Consider the following 10,689-nt stretch of genomic DNA (forward strand, 5'->3'; position numbering starts at 1 on the left):
CGCAGGGAGATGCGGATGCAGAGGGAAACACTCGTAGACGAATCGTGAGGAGGAGGTGGGGGCGGGTTGGGAGGAGGAGGAGGGGGGAGTCCGAAAGGGAAGGAGCAGCATCGCTGGCGACTGCAGGAGAGACCGAGTGGAGGAGAAGACGCAAAGCGGCGTCTGCTTCTGAAGATGAAACCCACTTTCATCAAACACTGAGCGCTCGGATGTCTCTCGGCGTCGCCATGTATTTTGGTACGTAAACGGCGCTTTCTGCTTTTATTCTCGGGGGGAGTTCGGAACCCAGAAGTCACTTGTTGCTATGTTGGAATGGATGAGAGCTCCGTGGAGTCAGTCACCTGCTCGGCGGCGCGGACGGAGTCGAAGGCGGTGCTGTTCATGGAGCGCGTCTCTCAGACGGAACAAATAAATCACTTGTGGATATTCTAGTGTTTGGAGCCGCAGCTGTTATTGCGCATGTCTCCGAAATAGCCGCGAGCTAATTCTTTAATAACAAACGATACTGCACGCGCACCAAAACACGCTTAACTGAAATATTAAATAATGATTGATACGATTATACGCCAACCATTAAGCGAACTACACTGGCGAATGAGCAAACTCACTCATTTGTATTGAGTGCGTTCCCTCAGCGCATTTGAGTTGTTATCATTGATGCCAGTTAATAATAAACCTCCGTATTGTAAAAGTGACCGCCTTCAAATTCGTGCACAATCTCAGGGCTCCACGTGTTTATTTCAAACGCAAACGCTCGGGTCCGGCGCGCCGCGATACGCTGCGTGCGCGCGCACAAGCCCCGAGACACGCACGACTTCGTCTCGTTAGCGGCAATCAGACCGCGGGCCGAGCGGGTGCGTGTGCTGGGGTGTGTGTTTGCGATGATTACGCACACGTCCGGGTCCCGAATCCAAACGCGCAATCGGGCTCAGGGAAAATGCAAAGTAGGAAACAGGCGTCTCTAATCAGGACTCGGCTGCGTTTGCGCCACTCGTCGCGCGTCACTTGCGTGATGTGTTTGTGAGTCAGGATGCAAGTGCGCGCATGTTTATGCGCTTGTCTCAACATGTGACGCGTGCGTAATGATAATTAATAGTTAAATTGTTTGTGTGGGCCACACTGATTACACCTCACAGCACCTGAATGTCCTGTAAACGACAGCTGACATTAAATGCATCACTCGCTCTAAAGTGAAGCCTGTCCCCGGCTGCTTTCAGGGTATTTTGCCTTGTGCAAATTAAATTTATGCTCAGTTGGCTTCAAGTTAGATGAACTTAGTCGTGTGAAAGAGGGCTCCTTCCTATTTACTGAGGATGTGACTGCTGACAACAGCAGCGGGATGAATTATTTAGGCCTGGAGCCTCTGCGCAGGTTCAGCCCGGAGCTCAGCAGCACACGTAGACGCCGCCACCCATGGACTCGTTTTAAGTTGTGTTGTGTATTTACTGTCTGTTCATTAGCGCTGACGTTAATAATAGACTTTTAGCAACAGATGTTTCCGTCTGGTCTATTAGCGTTCATCACTTCATCGTGGCTCCATGTGTCCACCTGTCTCCTAGGTAACGTGTGTCACAGCGTTCTGCCGGCGCTGGCCCACTCCACGCTGGCCCGGTCCCCGCACTCCGACCTGAAGCCCGTCCCTCCCTTCCAGCTGCTCCCCGGGTTTGCCGACGTGAGTACCGCCAGCCGCCGCCGTTGCCGTCGACGACGACGACGGTCCCTTTTGCTGGAACCCAAAGTGGAGGAGTTTGTTGCGCGGACTCGTGTGCCTGCGTGGAGTCATGTCTCCGCGCACAGATGCGGGAGCGCTGCCTACACCTTTCCAAATATATCACATCTGATGCCGAGAGCTGTGACATTTCCACACAACGCGGGGGGGGGGGCGCTGCCTTAGCATTCCTCACGCAGAGCCTTTCTTAGAGCTGTCTGCGCAGCGTTGGTGAAGGGTGAAGCCGGCGCCGGCCCGAGGTCCGACGTGTCCAGTTCGGACGGTGCATCTGAAATCCACCAGTGCGTGTGTGTGTGTGCGTGTGTGGAGCTGCCGGTGTGGTATTCAGTGTGTGTCTGTGTGTTTTTCTGCTGCCTGTGGAGACATCAGCCATCAGCGTCTCGGACCCCTCCCCTTCCATTTCACCACTCTCCGTCTGCACTCCAGCCATCATATCCATCCTGTCCACTTTCTTCTACTTCAACCCTCTCTTTGTGCGTTTTTTTTTTTTTTTACCCACTTTGTCTCCCGCTGTCGTCTTCATCGCGCCTCCTCCTCATCCTCTTACTGCTGCTAAACTTTTCACCTCCGTTCCGCTCATATCCTGCAGATAGTTGTTCTCTCTCAGCAACCGCTGAATGACAGTCACAGTCGCTCATCGCTTTGACTTACATTAGTTTGATGTCTTGATACTTGTCGTTCAAATTACTTTACGTGCACGAGACCCAGTCGCTCCGATGGTCCTGTATGAACAGTGGTCAGTGGTTCGACTCCTGCTTCCTCCATCCACTGTTTGGTCCCACTGGGATTCATCCTTTAATTATTTAGTGCGCAGATCTTCAAAAGTAACTTTTAAAAGAATAATTAATTATCATTCCTAAAAGCCAAATATAACCATTCGGTATGTTTTCGGTGTGTTTTATGTTAGCAGCACCAAAGCCAAAGGTATTTACTTTATTATAATAGATGAGAAGGAAAGGCAGTAAATCCTCCCACTGCTGGATCCAGACCAATTTCTGGCATTTCTGCTTTGAAAACAAGTGGAATAATCTATCAGGCGAAATTGTTTATGATTCATTTTCCATTCCTACTGTAACCAATCATTCTAGGTCTGCAAATGTGTGGGTCAACACACTCCTTACACATGTAGAAATAAAGAATATATTAATAAAAACTCTTTTTTTGCGTTGGATACATAAAAATGAAAAAGTTAAAGTAACAGCGTGAACTTTGTTCTCCTGCAGTAAAACCACTGCACGGTATTCAGGGAATCTTAGCCCTTGTCTGACTGGAACCTGTGGGTGTTAAGTAGGTGGTGCACAGCTGAACTCTGCTGCCTGTGTTTTCTCCTGGACTGTGTGTTTGATGTGTGGGCTTGTGTGTGTCTGTGTTATATATATATATAGTGAATGTAGATGCATTGTAAACCCTGCAGGAGTTTGTGTGGTGCCCACATGTAGGCTGTCATGGTTACAGGGCATGTGTGTGGACCTCGTTTGGACTCACTGGACCCGCGGATCCACCGTTTTCTAAATAAAATGAAAACTAAAAGTGTGCTTGAGTCCCAAAAAAAAAATAATTTAAATTACAAAGACCCAAAAGCTGCGGCTCATTCATCACTACCCACTCCTTTTCAGGTGCCTGACGTCTCGCATTCACACGTCGCTGTCACGCTGTTACACAATGTAAAAGCAGGAACATTCATCATTATAAATGTTAAGTCTGTTGACTGGGCTCCAGGTTGGAGTCTGCTTTACTTTACTTGGCCATATGTTTCAGCTATAACTCACGAGCGCGTCAGACGCTCCACGCCCATGCTGTGCGTGAATGTCCTTCTTATGACCCATACTTTGTGGAGGATGTCGGGTGTTTTTGACACTATCATCCACCGAATTTACTGCTGTTATGACTTTTATTCCTGAAGTTGAGTGTGATCGGGTGATGTAGCGCGTGTGCATCATCAGAAGAGAGTCGGGGGAAGGTCGGAATGACTTTGCCACAGGTGCTCGTGCGTCCCGGAGTGGGAAGCTGCAGTGGAGGGTAAGAGAGTCCACGGGGAGGCAGGAAGGTGACTTTGATCAAGCGAGAGGCAGCAGATGGAGAGATGAAGTGAGGAGCGCGTTATGGAAGGTCAGACGGCAATACGGGAGCCTCGGGGGCTGAGGAGGGAGGGAGGGGGGAGGAGGGAGGGAGGGGGGAGCCGAGACGCAGCTTCACTCATGTTAAGCTGTTGTAATGCAGCTGTGCTGGGTTTTAGATGTGTGCATAGACACACACACACACACACACACACACACACACACACACTGACATCTGAACAGTAAAGAATTCCTCCCCGGCTCCACAGATACCGTTGTATCCTGCTCAGTTCCCAGGGATTACACAACTCGCTGGCCGACCCACAACAACGCATAAATCTTTATGTCACCTCGCGCCAGATTTCCATAACGCCTCCCTGTTTGTGGTTGATTATATGGCTCCTAACATTTCATCACAGGTAATAGTTCTGTTTCGCCCCACGAAGGCCATTTGGGTATTATTGTGCTGACTATACGAGCTCATCAGAACCTCCAGGAGGCGTCCAGAGGCTCGGCTCCGCTGCTGCTGCTGTCGCGCCGACAGGAGCCCGTTCTGCGGTGACAGTCTGTCTTTTTGCGTGGATTTTCTGTGTGCAACGCAAACATCTCGGCGGTGGGTTCGCGGCACCTGAGCACATCTGGCTCAGGTGTTCCAAAAAAGCTCTGCTCGGCTTTGGAAGCGTGTGACTGGAAACACTTGAGGTCGGTGTCACAGGGTCTTACTGGAAGAGCTCTGGGTGTGGAAACACGCTCTCGCTGAGCTTTAAAGGTGTCTGTAAAAACTTTGTATGGGCTGTAATGGACCTTACAGCTTCATGGTGGTCCTAATGACGACACCCCACACAGTGAAGAACAGGAGCTTCTGAGCTCAGACTCAGACTGTGACTAAAGGTAAACTAAGTCCTGCTGGTGTCTGTGACTCCCGCTGCTTCTCCTCATGTTCCGTGTGTTCCCTCAGCTGTGCGTTTCCTGCGAACAAGTCCCCACCTCAGCCTTTTTCCCCTCCTCTGTTGCAGATGGATCACGTCCATAAAGCTCTGATCGGCCCCAGCTTCCCTCTGAGCTCTCCCTCCAAGAGAAAGCCCAGTTCGTGCGGCGTCTGTCGCCTGAGGTTCAACTCCGAGGTGGGTGGTGTCGCGCGAAGCAGGGAGCTTTCGCTTCTCACGCACGCCCTTCGCTCGCTGCTATTTTGGCTGTTTTACTGGTTCTGACGGCTGATGCCTGATTTAATGACCTAATGAGACGCACACACCTCTGTGTGTGTGAGCATTGATGTTTACGCACAAAATCCCTCGTTTATGCAGTAATTGTAAAACCGCCATTGATTCCGTGTCCTTTACTCTTTGCACACAGGCTCAGGCTTCGTCTCATTATAGTGGCACCAAACACGCAAAGAGGCTGAAATCTCTGGACGCCCCAGATTCAAAGAGCAGGACCTCTGAACCGGTCACCAAGGAAACCACATCGCAAATCCTCTCGTCAGCCTGCCCACAGCCCTGCAGCTCTGACACAGCATCAGGAGGTGTGTGTCTCTGAAGGGCGAGTGTGTGTGTGTGTGTGTGTGTGTGCGTGTGTGTTTGCGCGTGTATGTGTGCGCGCGCGTTTGTGTGCGTGTGTGTGTGTGTGCGCGTGTGTGTGTGTGTGTGTGTGTGTGCGTGCATGTGTGTGCGTGCGTGTGTGTGTGTGCGCGTGTGTGCAGACATGAAACGATGTGAGATACGTGAATGTGCGGCTCAAACCTTCTTCCCAGTCACGACTTTGCCTCTTTGAAGTGATAAACCTCCTGCTGCTCTGGGTTTCACAGTGAGGAGATTAAAGGTTAAACATTATTCTCCGCTGCTTCTTCGTGTCCACGTTTACCGTCCTCACTCAGTGGCCTCTTGAGATCAAAAACGCAGTGTCAACGCTCTGAACGCGGCTTCCGTGTCGTCGCACCGCACCAAAAATACGCGTGTGCTGAGTGTATGTGAACAGAATCAATTACAAGGTGAAAGAACGGTTTTACCTGAGTATCACGTGACGTTGCTCATGTGTTTTTGCAGCTCAGCGCTCGCGGCGCAGCGGTGGAGCTCTCCATGGATTACTCCTGCAAACGGCCCGGGTGCTCTCCACGAGGGGGGCACCAGCGCTAACAAACACACACCCACTCAGCTAATCATTATTATTAGCAAAGAGTCGATGCTCAGATCAGCACACGCTCCTCCGGGAACCTCAACAAGTCCACCTTCTGGAGGATAATGGACCGAATCGTCTCTGTAGGAAGCTGGTTGTTTAAGAGCTGCTGGTCTAGGGGGAAACCATTGATTATCACTGTGATTAGGGCGATTGATAAAGCTTTTAATTACATGTAGCCTGTGCTGCTCAACCAGTCCAACCCCAGTAGGAGTGAAGGAATTTCATGGTTTCTGCAGCAAATGGGTGAATGGTTTGAAGTGAACTGTGTCTCCTGTCTCCCTCCATCTCTGTCCTGGTGGCGGCTTCGACCGCAGAGCCCTCAGCCTCGAGCCCTACCTCAAAGGCGGCGCCGCCGGGCCACGTCCCCGCTGTAACTGTGAACGCGCCCTCCGACCCCTCGCCGCCGTCCCCGCGCGGGGACGCAGACGCTCCGGAGGAGGAGACGGAGGAGGAGAAAGCCGTGCGTCTCCTCTACTGCTCCCTGTGCAAGGTGGCCGTGAACTCGGCCTCGCAGCTGCAGGCCCACAACAGCGGTGAGACCCCCCCCCACGCACACACACACACGCACACACACACACACACACACACACACACACACACACACACACACACACACACAGAGTCACGCTGATGCTCTTCTATGCGTCTCAGGCACCAAGCACAAGACGATGCTGGAGGCCAGAAGCGGCGACGGGTCGATCAAGTCCTTCCCGAGGGCAGGGGTCAAGTCCAAGCTGGCGGCGCCGTCCGAGTCATCCACCGGGCTCCAGAATAAAACCTTCCACTGTGAGATTTGCGATGTTCACGTCAACTCTGAGACGCAGCTCAAACAGGTTAGTCCACGTGGAGCCGCTCACAGAGCACTTGGATCTTTTTATTCCTGCCTGACAAGTGTTCGTCTATGACAACAACGGTGCCCTTTAAACGTGCGTGAGCCGGGACACAAAGGCGTGAATCAACAATCAGCTGCACCTGCAGCATTGCTGGCGTGGAACAGTGGGCGGAGTCACTGTCTGTCCACGTTCTCCAGGTTCCGCCGAGCGCCAGGATGTGACGTCAGCGTGATGCGAATGCGCGGCCCCGTCCGCGCGGCTGTTGTTTCAAAGTAAACTTTGTCCAGGTGCTCATGAATATTTACCAGCGCGCTGCTGATGGTAGGCTGCGCAGGCCAGAGCCATCTGTTTGTGCTTGTCAATCAAACAAAAAAAGAAAAAGACGTCCAAACCAGCCCCTCATGAATATTTTGAACCTCAGCGATGGAGCCGGCAAAATATTTGCAGCCTGTCTCAATTGTCGAAACAGGAACTTTGATTAGGCCTCCTTTAATTTCCCGTCGTCCGATTATGTAAATTCGTAAACAAAGGCCACTTTGCCTCCTCGATTCGTCGGCTGCTCCTTGATTCGTTTGCTCATCTGTGTTTGTCTGCCTCTGCAGCACATCAGCAGTCGGAGGCACAAGGACAGAGCTGCAGGTAAACCGGCCAAGCCTAAGTTCAGCCCCTACACTCCCACCCCGCGACATCACAGTTTCCACGCAGTGAGTACTCAGCTCATTGTGTTTGTGTACATGATCTTTAAGCCCTTTCCAGGAAAAGTAGGAAATCCAGCTTGCTTCGGTTCTACTGTGTTCTCCTGTGTTTCCTCGTCAGATCCGTCTGGCTCTGCAGAAGAACCAGGACCTCTCCAAACCTCTGGCCTCGTGCCTGCTGCAGCGTCAGCTCTCGGCCGCCGCCGCCGCCACCGCCGCCGCCGGCGTGGCCTCGCTGCCCGCGTTCCCGCTGCGGCCCGCCTCCCACTCAAGCCCCGCCCTCTTCCAGAGCCAGCCCCTCCCCCAGGCGCTGCTGCACGCGGCCCCGGGGCCCATCTGCTCCGCACACGCGCCGGTTCTGTTCTCCCCCTACTGACCCGACGCGGGCCCGGTCCGACAGTGTTTGCTCTGCCCCACGTGGCACCAGAGGCTGCGCTCGACACGGACTGGGACACAGTCGAAAGACAGGTCGGGATGAAAGGACTACAAAGGAGCAAAGGATCAAAAGCAGATTATTTTCAGATGTGCGTGTGTATGTGAGAGAGAGAGAGCGAGCGAGCGAGCGAGCATGTGCAGATATAGCCACCATAGAAGGACAGCTCGTATGGTCCTATAATAATAGTTGTGGATAATCTCTATAAGATTCAATAAAGTCCCTCTTTAAAAAACGGGCTCTGCAGATTCATTCAGTGTTGAACTTCTGTGATGACTATAACTGTGTGTATATACGCATGTATGATTGAATGCCTCGAAGCCCAGGCTTGACTGAAAATGTTTATTATTTCACAATAAACAATAGCTGTGGAAAGTCATATCTGATCTGGTTCCCTAATATTCTTTCATACCTTCCGGAGTGTTGCTGCCGCTGATGAAAACGGCTCCAAACGCAAATTTAATAAATGCGCCTTTTATTAAAGCAATCGGCGAAACGGTGTTCCACCCTAATGATCGTCGGGGGTTTTTATCCGCCGTCTCTCATTCCCGCGGCCTTATTAAATCAGATGCGAGGTAGGAACAAGCGTTTATCTTAATCCCCTCAGCTGCCTGTGTACGTGTGCGCCGGCATCGCCGCCTTCAGAGCCACAACTCTGACCCAAGTCTCAGCCTCCTTTGTGACAGAGCAGGACACAAGACCAAACTTCCCTGGTCTTTATTCAAGCATTTGCCGTCACACAAATGAAAAGGAAACATGCGGAGCCTTGATTTGGCTCCGGGGGCTGTTTTGAGGATCTTTTTTATCCCGGTAAAGAACAGATAAACCTGTGCTCCTGCCTCCTCCGCCTCATCCCCTCCAGCTTCAGCCTCTGTCATAGATCAAAGCAGGAATGTTCTGCCTGATTCTTTTTTTTTTTGATGAGATCTACTACAATGCCGCCCTAAGCAATGTGTATCCCATTTTTGGTAAATTTATGTTTTGGAGAAAGGTCATTTTTGAAGCCTCGAGGTGTAGACAGACTGTGGAACAAACTCTGCCTCTCGCAGACGTATTTTCCACGCTGACAATTGATTGTTGCAACCGCTCTCAGGGGCCAGACTCACTTCACCGGGTCGGAGGCTGTGCAACCGCTGCTTATTCAACTTCCCGCGACCTCTGAGACCATCTTCTTTTTGGGGCCTGGGTCTTAAATCAGCCAGCTGAGAGCTAAGCGGATTAATTAGCTGGACATTTTCTGCTCCTGCTTCCTGAACCACCGTCCAAAATAAATAATTCTATCAGCCAGTTTACAGAATCGTCATCCAATCACCCACCGGCCCCCGATCCTCCCACTTGTCACAGCAGTCATTAATATTATTATTATTAACAGCCTGTGGGTGTGATTATGAACATCTGTGTGTTGGACGCTCAGAATGACTCAGGCTGTGTTGGAATTCAGACCTCAGACCTTCCCTGACCCCCAAACTCACTGGCTCGCTCCCTCGCCAGCCGTCGCTGCAGCGCCTCCCTCACTTTCAGTCATATTTCCTTAGTTAGCGCACATTGTTGGCAGCCTGCATCTCGATCTCTCGACTGTGCGTTCACGCACACGTGCATGTGTGCGTGAACGCACGTCGGCAACACAAAAGCCTCGCTCGGCCTTTCTTTTTCGGGAGTTGGACGGAGAAGCAAGGTACAGAGCAGAGCTGTGTGCTGCATGAGAGCAGCTCTTCTTGTCCACCATGAAAACCAAGACTATAATCATTTTTAATAGGATGCATTATTTCAACCTCTACACGCTGCACTTTAATTTCAATCCTAAGCAAAAAGTGGTCATGGGTAATTGGAGTGAGAGTACAACCAACTGAAATTAGGATTGGAAAGGACTTTTATGTAAATCAAACCAATTTAAATGCATTATGCATCCTCCATTCAAAATGTTTTATAGTCCGCATTTAAACAAGTTCTCCATCAATAGCATTAAATAAAAGCACATACTGAAGACAATGTTGAACTATGAATCATAGTTATCTGATATATGGCACTGAGACAAGAGAAAACATTACAGAACTGATTTAAACAGCAGTTTACGGCAGCATTTTGCAAAACACAGTCGTCATATTACAAGACAATGATAACCACCAAATATGAGTAAACTCCGTGTCTGACGCAGGCGTAAGCGCCTTCCTTCACGTCCAACCAATAAATGATCTGGCTCTGGTTAGATCTATATTAAGTGGAGGAGGTAGCTGATGTTTTGTGACTGTTTCCTTTCATGTTTAGCTCAAATATAGACACTCATTTCTTCACTGTGTTCCCGACCCATGATCATATTGTCAACACAAATCCCCTGCACTGTGAACATGGCCATCTAATCAGTTGCTGTGTTGTCAGTGATGATTTTTCTAGATGTTATAATTGAGCGTTGTCCATTTTTGTGATCTAATAATGAAGTTTGCCTGCTTCTTCCTCAGAACAAGTCAGATTTTCTCTCCTTAATCCTGCTTTTGGACTTGACTACTCAACCCATGTTATGATTTCATTATCATAAATTGTGAGCGTGGCACCGTGTGCACATTTTCCATATTAAAAACCAGAGCTGTGTACTTTGGGCCCCGGTTGAACCAGGTCCACAGATTAGAGCTAATACTTTTCATCTGGTAGGAAAGCAGATGATCGGTTTGTTGGCCAGTCAGACTGTCTGGACCAGGAAGGGTGAGACCTGACAGGACAGGGATGCACTGTATTATCAGTGGGCTGCATGGATAGATCTGCACCAAAAAGA

General features: G+C 50.4%; 1 protein-coding gene across 1 annotated transcript; it reads left to right on the forward strand.

Moving 5' to 3' along the window:
• The first annotated feature begins 74 nt into the window (after positions 1-74).
• LOC114865928 (zinc finger protein 385D-like) lies at positions 75-7,875 on the forward strand. Its single transcript, XM_029167465.3, has 8 exons — positions 75-237; positions 1,560-1,672; positions 4,803-4,910; positions 5,140-5,308; positions 6,276-6,494; positions 6,613-6,794; positions 7,397-7,498; positions 7,611-7,875. Exons 1-8 carry the CDS (start codon positions 210-212, stop codon positions 7,863-7,865), a joined length of 1,176 nt encoding a protein of 391 aa, XP_029023298.1. The 5' UTR covers positions 75-209; the 3' UTR covers positions 7,866-7,875.
• Positions 7,876-10,689: the final 2,814 nt, after the last annotated feature.

Source organism: Betta splendens, chromosome 11, assembly GCF_900634795.4.
Source record: "Betta splendens chromosome 11, fBetSpl5.4, whole genome shotgun sequence".
Lineage (NCBI taxonomy): Eukaryota > Metazoa > Chordata > Actinopteri > Anabantiformes > Osphronemidae > Betta > Betta splendens.